At 41.3% G+C, this 12,328-nt stretch overlaps 1 protein-coding gene across 1 annotated transcript; it reads left to right on the top strand.

Moving 5' to 3' along the window:
* The first annotated feature begins 1,616 nt into the window (after positions 1 to 1,616).
* LOC148011451 (uncharacterized) lies at positions 1,617 to 2,893 on the top strand. The gene has a single exon (XM_087670531.1). It carries the CDS (start codon positions 2,084 to 2,086, stop codon positions 2,495 to 2,497), a length of 414 nt encoding a protein of 137 aa, XP_087526657.1. The 5' UTR covers positions 1,617 to 2,083; the 3' UTR covers positions 2,498 to 2,893.
* The last annotated feature ends 9,435 nt before the right edge of the window (positions 2,894 to 12,328 follow it).

The raw sequence follows: 12,328 nt of genomic DNA, 5'->3' as shown, positions 1-12,328 counted from the left end.
TACCTAGTATATAATAGCAATGTTTTTTCTCCATGTATGTGGATGAGATGAATAAGCTATACATTTTAAAAACAATAAAAAAAATATTCATTTCTTCAAATATACAAAACCAAAGAAAAAGATAAAGAAAAGAACTACATAATTGAGAGGGAGTCACTACAAGGCATGATTCTTCTAGATCATATACATTGACATTTACGAAGGAAACGTTGTCGAACAAACATGCAAATAAGTCCGCATATTCATTGACATTTACGAAGGAAACGTTGTCGAACAAACATGCAAATAAGTCCTCAAGAAGAAAGAAAATAATGGCATTTTAAGTATAAAAGAATATAATAGTCTTCCTCAATGTCATTCAAATAATGCATGTGATCGCTTTTTGATAGCATAAGAAAAAATATTCAAATAATCCTTGGGATTGCAAGCTTTCTAGAAGTCAAAATAATTGTACAACTAACATCTTACCCAACCTATGAAGATTTCATAATTTGAAAGCTAGTGTGTTAACTATATATAGATATTCTAAAAGGGATTTGGACGTATCTTATCTTGTTTCGAGATAGTAGACATTTTATACATATTTATTATTTATAAGGGGTTATTCAGGTTCAAATAGAAAATGTATTAAATCCATTGAAAAGAATCACATATATGGTTTTGTTAAATAGGCATTCAATGTAGATAAATAAAAAGTGTTATATATTGTAAGACCCCCAATTTAAATTGAATAATTTAGTGTGAAAAACTCACAAATAATGCATGGAAATTTATTTTACTAGTTACCAAAATCCAAATCCTTGAATAATAATTGATAATGGCTTAAAAGTTGCTAATGCTAAAATGTCAACCCTTCTTGCAATCTTTTGGGCAACCACTATCTTAGCAAGTACAAATATTCAACCACTCCACAAAAGATTCTTTATTTCATGGGAAGGATTTGATCCTTAAGTATTTGTAGATCACTCCTAGACCATTTCATTGGCACACTCTCCCACTTGGGTTGTAGTGCTAGACATGAACCCAAAGAGTCATCCTTAGGGTCCCTCATAAAGTCGAGAGCAAATCTGCCAAAATGCAAAAGATGACAAATGGTCCTTAACAACTATAGCAATATGCAAGTGCCTTATAGACAACAACTTTGTCATTTGAAATTCTATTCATGGTCCTTGTATTTCCACGCAAGTGGCAAAAATAACATCCAATCAATCACAAAATGTCAAAGTCTAGTTTAGACTTCTCAAATCCTATGCCAATGGTGGAACGATCCCTTGTAAGCATTTCGATTTCACAAAGTGGAAGCCGTTGAAGGACTCTCATCATTGATGAGATCCCACAACGATATGATATGCGATTTTCACACGTCTAGACACCCTACTTAATTATAGGAGCCATGAGTGGATCATATGTTTTGTATTTGAGACTTGTGATGTGCAACAAAATCACCACAAAAATAAACACACGCTGAAGTTTTTAACTTGGTGGGGGGGGAAGAGCGAACCTTTACAGCTAAGATGTCGACGCTTTGAATACACCACTTGGGCGGCGCTGTTTCTACACTCGGAAATACGACACTTGAAATACCGCACTTGGGTAGTGTGCTTCTTACCGTTCGTCCTTGATGTTTTGAAAGCCCGAGCAAGAGACTGTAGTACGAGTTACTGCTAATGCGGGGAAGATGAGAGAGAGTAGCAAGTTTGGATGGGCGGCGCAATGAAGCTTAAAACTTTAAAGCATGTTAAGGCATGGTGGATATAGACAATAAATCTATAATCAACTAGATAACAAGAACAGTGTGCAAAGTATTGCTGATATCGAAGGTGTGTGGCAAAGATCATCGTCAAAATGAGCATCTGTGCTTACAACTGTCGAAAAGGAAAGTTTTCGCTGCAGAAACGACCACCACCTTGATGCCGGGGCCCGATATGGCTATGACTATTTAACTGGTCGATAACGGTGTTGATTAGTGAGCTAATGATGGGAGCTGACAGCTATAAAGAGAGAGCCTGCAAGCTCCCCCAGCTCGATATACTCAGCCTCTCTCTCTCTCTCTCTCTCTCTCTCTGCCTGCGCGCCGTCGAACATGGCAATCAATATTCTCTGTGGGCGTGGCTGTAGTGTAGTGCTCTCTCTGAGGCAGCTGCTTGTAGTGGTCGTAGTTGCCGCGTGTGTATGCAGCTGGATGGCGTGTCCTGTGAAAGCGAACTGCCGGGTGGAGAACCAGTCCGGGCAGCCGGTGGTGCTGGTGCCGGTGGTGGAGGTCGGGGTGGCTGTCAGCATCGACGTGGAGATCGGGGCTTCGGTAGACGTCCCCTCCCCCCAGCAGAAATGCTACCTCAAGAACCCCTCCTCCGGCCACCAGGTCGGCCCCGTCACCCTCCCCGACGGCATCGTCGTCATCGTTGACGGCGAGGTCGATGGCACCGTCGACATCCACGTCGCTTCCCTCCTCGGTGCCGTCCTCCAGCTCGGTGTCAGCATTGTCATCGCTCTCTAAAGTCCATAATTAGCAAGAATTAGAGCTCCATATTTCCATATTTTGCAAATCGTACTACGTATGACTATGATAAGCAAGCAAGCCAGGAGCTGCTCCGTGCAAAGCTCCCTTTCTCTCTTCTCCCTTGTAATGCTATACTGATAAATCTCTAATTCTCAACAACTCCCAAACTTGTGTTTGTCTTCTAGGATGTGCCGACTATGTAAGGTGAATCAATTACAAGGCCTTAACAGCAAGTTGCATGACATGAATTTGGCTGCCTTTGAATAAGCAAGCAATGGCATGCATATAAGCGTTAACGATGGCATGTCTTTCTATGTAACAATTTTAAACTCCTATGGCATGCATATAAGCGTTAACGATGGCATGTCTTTCTATGTAACAATTTTAAATTCCTAAGGCTTTCAAAATAATACTTTTTCTATCTATGATTCATGGGTATACATAGATTAAGTCTCTAACTTGAGCTCTATTTGACATGATGTTGTAATCTTAAAGAAACCTCCCCATCTTTGTTTCATGTAAGCTATCATAGCTTGACCTAGCTACTTAAGGGAGCAATAAGTTTTATAGCTTAGAAAAGGACACCATATTAGCATGCTTCATGACAAAAGCTTTTATGTAACAATGTTAACTTGCTTTTCTAGTTAATGAATGACAAGTTTTGAGATATCAATTAAGCTATTAAAATGTGGAAGTTAAATAGCACATCAATTATATGGGATGTGTACACATAGGATAAAGGGGCCAATTATGAAACGGGCGTTGTCGTGATGTTATGAGGACATAGTGTGAAAATGTATGGAATGCATCATCATCCGACTTCTCTATCGATCTAGAGAGTCAATGTGATCTGAGCCATTAGTACTAGTGTGAGTTGCATGAATTATCCGAAAATACTAGATTTTTGGATAATTTTAGTCTATTTTTTATATTATTTATTGTAAATATCCAAAAAAGTTAGAAAAAGCTTCTAGATTAGGATGGCATGCAAAAAGCTAGTTGCTTTTTCAGCCAGTTAGGAAATTTTCACAAGAAGGACAGATTGACGAAATCGCGCGCGTCGCGATCGCTGTAAACAGACTGAAAACTGCAAATTGAACTGAAAGAAAAAGAAGGATCTGGGAGATCCGTGAGTAAGTGTCCTGAGGTTTTACCCCCCTTTTGGAGCCAACAGAGCCATCAGATTTGGATTCCGAGTAGCAGAGAAAGAGCTGATTTTTCTGATCCACGTTTTTTGTTTACGAAGGAGCTCCAAGAGAACTAATGCCTAGAGATTGCTTCTGAGTAGAGCAAAGATTCCAGGTTCTTTCAATACATATTGTTTCAATTCATTGTGATTTGTTTTTATCGTGTTTACCACTTGGGTATTCTCTATCTTCTGTTCCATCTCCTATCTCTACTTCCTTCTACTTCTAATCCCCGATGGATTCGACCTTTCGACAAAAACCCCTCCGACATTGGTGAACCCGACGTGAAAGGTCGTCATAGAAGAAGGAAAGATAAGATGGAAGAACCTTCAAATACAATCTCCAGTGATGTTTTGCAATAGTTGGTGCAAAATATGAATATGCTTATGCAGGTACAACAACAACAACAACAGGTGATGCAAGCTTCAACTCAAACAAAAAGTGTTGTAATGAATGCTTTGCAAGCAGTTGAGCGTGAGGTGAAGTTATTCAATGGCAAGAATGTATCTGCATATGTACATACCTATGCTTAGAAGATGGAATTCTTTGGAGTGGCTCAATTTGCATGGAGCCGGTATTTTGTACGTGTTATTGTTCATGAACTGAAAGCATGGATTATTGAATTATACTTGCACGATGCTCACTGGGTAGCCTTCAAGAAGACAATCAGGGAAGAATTTTACATTGAGGACACCAGTTTGATTACGCGCAAGACTTTTCAGGAGTGGGTTATACAACCCAATAAGGGTCTTGTGGCTACAGAATTGTTAAGAGAATTTGAAAGTAGATTTGAGTAGTTGGATCTTGCAGACCAGCAAGCTCTTGCAAGTCAAAAAATTGAATTGTTTCTACAGGTAGCTGATCCTGAGCTTCAAGAGAAGCTTGATGATTTGCTGGAGGATCAGACTACAGAGACAGGTTTGAAAACAAAGTGGAGACATGTCAAGGAAGCTGTTACTACGCTTGTAAAGAAGCATAGAAGAAGAGAAAGATTGCATGTCTCTAGCTTGTCCACTGTTACGCGTAAGACAGTTAATGTATCCAGTAAGTCACCTACTTCTGTGGCTAACCCTATGGCTGTACCTGCTATTGTTTCCTCTGTTAGGGAAGATGTCTTAGATGAATTGGTCAAAGGGATGCGGGATCTTCAATTGAAGGTTGCAAAATTGGACGAAAAAGGACAAGAGAAAAGGGGACGGGTAGCAGTCCCTAAGGCTGGAAAAAGATATATGTGGTGTGACAGTTTGTAGCACGAGAGAAAGGATTGTGCTGACTATCAGGAGGCCTTGGCACGACAGCTTATCTTTTGGAAAGATGCCAACATTCATGCACAAGAAACGGGATTGCCTCTTGCTTTGAATTTTGGAAAGGGAGGTATGTAGAAGTTGTTGGAAGACTTTGCTGTCCAAAATGCTTATGCGGCGTTACATGCTTTTACTTTTGGTCTACAATTGGATAGAATGCATGGCCAAGTGATGGTTGGTCCAAAGGCTGAAATATGGACACATGCTTTACATGCAGCTGAAAAGAGAAAGGTCACTGATAGTGAAATGTCTCATGCAAGGCAAGACATTCGTGGCATGACTGGTTGGGAATCACCGGTAGATGCATATTCAGTGTATGCATATTTAGCAAAGGTACAAAACATGAATGTACTTGTGGAAGAAAAATGAAAAAGAGATGAAGATATTGCAGGGACATTTAAAAGAATGACAAAAAGAAGTATGGATCAACCTAAAGCTGCAAATCAGCCACCTCCCGAGTATGATATGGAAGGGGCCAATCAGAAGCAAAAACAGGATAACAAACAAGAGGGCAAAAAGAAGGGCAAACAGCCAGGATATAAGCTGCAATCTAACATTGAGATAGCCACAGATATTAAGAAGGTTCTTGAAGAACAGATCTTAAACAGCCAGGTGGAATTTACCTTGGGAGAGGTACTTGGTATTGCCAAGCGAGAATTTCATGATGAGATCATTGACATAATTAAAAGGAAGCGTTAGTTTCTTGGTGATACCAAGTCTAGTGCATTGCTACAATTTGAAGAGGAAACTGGTTTGTTGAGTATTCAGGTTGAGTATGAGCACGAAGTAAGTACAGGATTGTCTATGCAGGATGCTAATAATCAATGGAGAGCAAGTGGAAAAGAGAAGAAAGTGGCTAAAAATGCATTGTCTTATAGCAATATGCATGGTGGAGTAAGGCAAATGCAACAATATGGAGAAGAGACTCTAGGATTTATTCCTCGAAGTCACTACACAAGAAATCATTGCGCTAGAGCTACCACTGAAACAGTAGTGAAAATAGGGGAGCATGAAACTCCTTGTGTTGCTTTACTTGACCATGGTTCTGAGATAAATGTCATTGAGCAGGGATTGTATGAAAATGGTGCATGGCCTGTGGACACTGATCATGGTTGGCATATGAGGGCTGCAAATAATTCTTCAGGGGAGCTCTATGCTACATCTCCTAATGTAAAAGTGAGAATTAGTGATGTACAAGAAGAGCAACACTTCTTTGTGCAAGATAGTTCCTCATATGCAGTGATTTTGGGACAGCCCTATATTACAGTTGTGTGTATGGAAACAAAGATGCTTGATGATGGTTCTACTTATGCAAGAGTCAGAAGCAAAGATGGGAGGAAAGCAGTCCAATTTCTTAATGTTTATGTTAATCATCCTAGAAATCGTGATACGCTTCGAGAGTCTCCTTTGGTTCCAAATGCAAGGGAATTTAAAGACCTGGATTTTCATTAAGCACTGTTGTAATGCGAGGCTATAGTAGTGCTGATCAGAGGGTATACTCGCCTCTTGATGAAATGAAGCATGTATTTACTATTGGTAATTCTCAGTTTACAGCAAACAGTTCATGTTGGTTTAAGCCTATGGAAGCTATGTGTAGGGCTGAACGTATCTATGAAACGAGCTATTATGAAAATGAGATCATTGGGGATGTTAGCTGAAAATGATGGCATTTCAAGCATCTTTTATGGGCTGAATATTACTGACACTATGGCTAAAATGTTAGCAACTATACATGCAAAAAATGAGGCTGAAAACAGAGTGTCGTCAATATGTTCTTTGGATATGTATGATGTTATAGCATTGTTTGCTCAGCAGGAAGGATTACAATGGGCTGAAGCACTTGTGGAGACAAAGTATAAGATAGTTGACAAAAAGGTGAAACCAATTGCTTTGCCACTTCCACCAGAGAGTGAGGATATGTATGAAAAAGTGTCAATGCAGCCAAGCTTACGGGATCCTAAAGATATAGGTCATCAATTTACATGTGAAACATTACAGGAATTGAAAGTTGGTGCAGAAGGGTTTCTTTTGCCTGCTGAGAGAAACTGTTTTATGCAAATGTTGGCTAGACATGGAAGGCATTTGCATTTCAACCAAGTGAAATAGGTTGTGTGGATCCAAATGTACCAGTGCCTAAAGCTTACTTGCCTAAGCTGATGCCAGGAGGCATATTCCACGGTGGATTCCGTGAGGTTTTACGGTGGATTCCGTAAACTTAGATGACCAGGGCTCATACACAAAGTGGATTCTTTATGCGAGAAGTTGATGGGGACGCCTGTCCTTTTCGGGCGTTTCATTAATTTAGTGTGTACATGGGTGATTCCATAGCGGGTGATTCCGCAAAATGCATATTAAATTAATAAACATTTATGAGTTTAGAGTGCGCACTCGTAATAAATTAAGGTTAGGATTTATTTCTAGCCAGTTGATTTATTTATGTAGCTGAAGACTGCTAGGTATTCACTTTTGTCGGTTTAATTGTATTATTTTACTAACGATTGCGAATGCTTCAGTTGATGTGTAGAGATAGCAGCAGTGGCGGAGGAAAGCATTGGAGTCTAGCGAGTATTCGACCTTTGGATTATATTTTGATAGGCACCACGCCTATATTTTGTTATGTCTATTGAGGCATTGATTATTGATTATTATTTTGTATGCGCCTATGCGCACGGATATGTTATTTCTATTTGGACATTGTGTTGGGCGTGCCAGACTCTATGGGCACCGTCCATTAGCTTTATTTCCTATTTTTGTAGAAAGCTAACTCAAAAGCTAAAAGCTTGTCATATTTTTGTAAATTGGGCTATTATTGAGCATGAAGATTGAAATATACATAAAATTGTTGAGTGTTGAAATGACTTGTTTTTTGGATGATTTTTGTTGTTTTTGAGAGCTGAATGATTGGTTTTATGGGATGATTGGTTGATTTGGAAGTGGTTTGAGAGTGTTTTGGATGATATTGATTGTGTTTTGGAAGTTCATGATGTTTGTTGATGGTTCTGTGATGTTCTGATAGGTTCTGAATGGTTCTGTATACCTTCTGTTTTGCTCTGTTTTGGTTTGTTTTGTTATGATTATCTTCTGTAAGGAGGGATGGAGTATTGATTGATGAAGAATGAGATATTGTGAAAGTTTAGTGAATGTTTTGTGAGAGTTTGGAATGGTTTGAGAATGAGTGATGTGGTTTTGATGACCTTCTGTAACCTTCTGTAGGTCTTCTGTTTCTGTTCTGCTTCTGTACTGTAACTGTTCTGGTACTGTTCTGTAGACTGTTCTGTAAGTGTTCTGTGGAATGTATGTGTGACTTTGGGAAAGTTTTCTAGCCTTGGAAAGAGGTGAATACAAGTGCAAAAGAGCTGAAAGAAGTGGAAGAAGTAGCTGCTGAAGACTCAAGAGAAGACTAGAGTGAAGTGACAGTAGTGAGCTGTGAAGAGACACTGTAGTGGCTCTGGTGACCCTTCATATCAGACATACCTCTTGGGAGGGGTATCCACGACCTAAGAGTGATTTTTGAGAGTAATTTTGAGAGATTGTAGTGAGGAGATGATGTATTATTGATGGAGAGAGAGAGAGAGAGTCAGAGATAGCCAATTCTACTGAAACAAAGTGATTGTATATGAGAGATTGAGAGAGAAGACTATGAAGATATTGAAGATGAATACTATGTGATGTATTTCCATTCAAAGATGGTGTACTTCTTTGATTTCTTTGTTCTATTGATGGATTTTATGAGGATGTTGAAGAATATGGTTGATTCTATTAAAAACCGTGGGAGATTTACATGATGCTGCATGAAGATTTGTTGTGCCTGGTGTTCTTTTCTTCATTGTGATCATATGAAACATGATAAACAAGCTTGTTGATGTTACAAGATAGATTTTCTTGCAAGAGAATTCCCTTTTCCTTGGTGTTCCTCTCGGGGCTCCATGTTTTTGGTGCGCAGCCGGGGAATCTTGCCATCAACAAGCACCAAAAGAGGCTGAAAATGAAGGAAATGGCATTGCCAAGAAGAGAAGAATTCAATGGATGATTGTAAAGTTCCTTCTTCCACTGAAGAGTTGGAATTCCTCATAATCAAAGCAACTTTCCATAAGAAGTTCATCCCACAATGGCGGAAGCACATCACCATCATGATGCATGCTCTATGTGGTGGACAGTTTCCTCTTCCTATTGAAGCAGCAGAAACTTGCATCTTGGTGGCAAACTGTTTGGGAACAAACTGAAGAGCAGAAACAGAGAGAATGAACGTCCATGGAAGATTTGGCATTCATTGAGAAGTTTCCAGACAACATCAAGTGGGAGATTGTGAAGAAGCTTCAGGAGTCTTGGTCTGTAGAGGTTCACAAAGACAAGAAGGAAAAGAGTTGGAATTTGTTCGTGGACGCTCAACAGCAAGATACATGGGATGCTTGGTGTACTGATAATCTTCTGTTTGTTCAATTAGCAACCCACTGGAAGTTGGTAGACAGAGTGTTTTTCACAACATACACTGTTGAAACCATCAGAAGTTGGCATTACTATGATGATGGCACCACCACAATGCTCAGACGTATGCATTTTGACACCTTCAGAACCGAATACCTTCCTCTGTGTAGTGGCATGAAAGCAGAATTCAGGGACGTTGAAAAGAAAGAAGTAGAAGAAATGTTGGCAAGAGAGTCCTCGAGAGACTGAAGTCTTCTGTTAACCCTCTGTGGAGCACTAACAACATAGTGGAGCCAACCCCCTGATGAATGACGCAATAAAAAGGCAAGCGTTAGAACGAGTCCAGAGGTACGTGAGAAGAGAGAAAGCAAGAATCAGAGCCGAGAGCGAGCTCGCAGCAGAAGCCGCCTTTGACGCCCTTGCGGAACTCTTTACAGAAGTCCCAATGGCACATCAAGCCCTTCCTCCTCCTGCTGGAGGCCCACTTCCAAGCCAGATCCGTCCTGGAAATATTGATGACAGACCAGCGAACGTAGTCCCATTGCCAGTTTTTAAGGGAGAGTACAATGAAGACCCCGATCTTCATGTAGCAGAGTTTATGGTAGCATGTGTGGCTAACAATGCCAGAACCCCTGAGCATTGGTTAGCAATATTCCCCGCCACTTTCAAGGGCGCGGCGTTTCAGTGGTATGAGAGACAAGCAGCAGGAACTTTTGGCACATGGGACGACCTGAAGTTGGCCTTCCTCACTAAATTCAGGCGTGAAGGTTTTGAAGAGCGGATGAGAGAGGAATTTATAAACCTAAGTCAGTCCTCTGGAGAAAGAGTGGAAGCCTATGTCTCACGAATGGAATCCATCCTGAAGAGATGGACTAACCATAATCTAGATGATGGCATTCAGAAGGGAGTGTTTCTCAGAGGATTACAACCAGAAGTCCGTAAGTTTGTGGAGCTACAAAGACCAGCCACCCTGCAAGCTGCAACAGAAGGTGCAAGACTGTACGACGAAGTGGAAGCTCGATTAGCAATGAATACAGGAAGAGGAGTCCTACCTCCTCTGATGCCAGGAATGATGTACCCACCTAATGCAGTCCCTGGGACTGTTCCCTACCCCTACCAACAGATGCCCCCGGTATCACAGTACAGTGCACCAAATCCACAGTGGCCACAATCCATGCCTCAAATGGTGGTTCCACCACAACAACCATGGCCTCAACCAATTTCCTCAATGCCAAATCAACAGCAACAGTGGAATCCTACCAACTGGAGCCAACAGCCAACAGTTCAAACAGGAGCTCTGAATCAGAACCAGAACAGAGACCCCTCTGTACCAGCCCAACCCGTTTATGCAGTAATTACAGAGACTCCTCAAAACCCTCCTGCCAGTACGTCCGGAGGAGAAAGCTTGAAGGATTATTTATCCAACTCAGTTGCAAACATCAAAAAGGAGTTGATGGATGTGATTACAGAACAACTACAGACGTTGAAAGTGAATACAGCTAGCATATCCAACGTTGCAGGAGCAGGAAGAGATGTGATGCAGTCAAATACTTGGTGTGGTAAGTGTCATCAAGCAGGCCATTTAGCCACTGAATGTACACGAAAACCAACTATCCCTGGAGCCTTCTGTTCCTACTGTTTGCGGAAGAACCATACAGAGGACATTTGCTCTCTGAAGGAGATGCATGATAGGAGAAGGAAGGAAGAAGACGCAAGATTCAACTTGCTGGAATCCAAAATGACAACACAAGATATTGGACCCAAGCCTAGAGAGTTTGGTCCTAATTTCGGACCCAGAAGATTTCCCTCTCAAAGTTACAGAGGAAGACAGTCTGGCGGTGGTCAGAGATCAGAAGTGGAGTGTTACAGATGCGGGGAAAAGGGACACATCTCACCAAATTGTCCAAATCCTCGAAGGTCAGTGGATTACAAGCCCTTATGCAGTCCATGCAAAGGAGAAGGCCACACTGCAAAAGACTGTCCAAGCCCAGCCCCAGCGAAAAACAGTGCTACTGATAGTCCGTCCAAGGCCCAAGAGCCTACCTCCAATTTGGTAGAATTGGAAGTTGCTGCCATCACGCGTGCAAAGCAGAAGGACCCACCTATCCAGAAAGAAAATAACCCTCCTGCCAGAACAGTGAAGTTCAATCTTCCACTAGAAGAACAGGACAGAACAGAGCCTAACAGTGCCGTACAGAGCCCTACAGTGCCACAGAGAGTTACAGAGACAGTTACAGAGGCAGGACCAGAGGTCCAGGATACAGAAGAGGAGGAAGTGCCACAAGTGGCAGAAGAAGTTCCTGTAATTCCTCTGATGGAAGAAAGAGGGAAAATGAAAATGGGTGTTGCCCCATTCCCTAATCGGTTAGAGAAGCCAGTGGATCCTATTAAGGAATACGATCTGGTCAGAGATCTAGATACCTTTAAACCAAACCTCACATTCCGACAATTATTGTTGTTGTCTCCCAGTTGCCGGAAAAGATTCAAAAGTATACTGACAAAAAGACGTGGTTTAAGGATTGCTCCCGCAACAGCAATAAAGTCCAACAAGGCTCCAGAGCCTGTCAAAGAAGTGGATGTGGCTAATGCTTTCCTAGATCCGGGTACTCCAGAGACTGGCGTATGGATAGAAGGTTGCTTCATCGCAAATGCACTGATTGATGGAGGTTCATCAGTGAACATTATGACGGATGTGACAATGAAGGATCTAGGCCTACAAGGTGTGCAACCAACCCAATGGCTCATCAGACTGGCGGATCAGAGTAGAATCAAGCCTTTGGGCATTCTTCCATATGTGAAGACTACTGTGGCTGGAAAAGATTATTGGCTAACCTATCTGGTGGTGAAGCCAAACTCTTATGGTACATCCTATCCTCTGTTACTAGGCACACCATGGCTTTTTGAAGCCCGAG

This window comes from Lygodium microphyllum, chromosome 28, assembly GCF_053477565.2.
Source record: "Lygodium microphyllum isolate KBCC chromosome 28, Lygodium_microphyllum_v1.1.10, whole genome shotgun sequence".
NCBI classification, from domain to species: Eukaryota; Viridiplantae; Streptophyta; class Polypodiopsida; order Schizaeales; family Lygodiaceae; genus Lygodium; species Lygodium microphyllum.
Note: the sequence above shows the minus strand (reverse complement) of the source record. Positions and strands in the feature narration are given on the sequence as shown.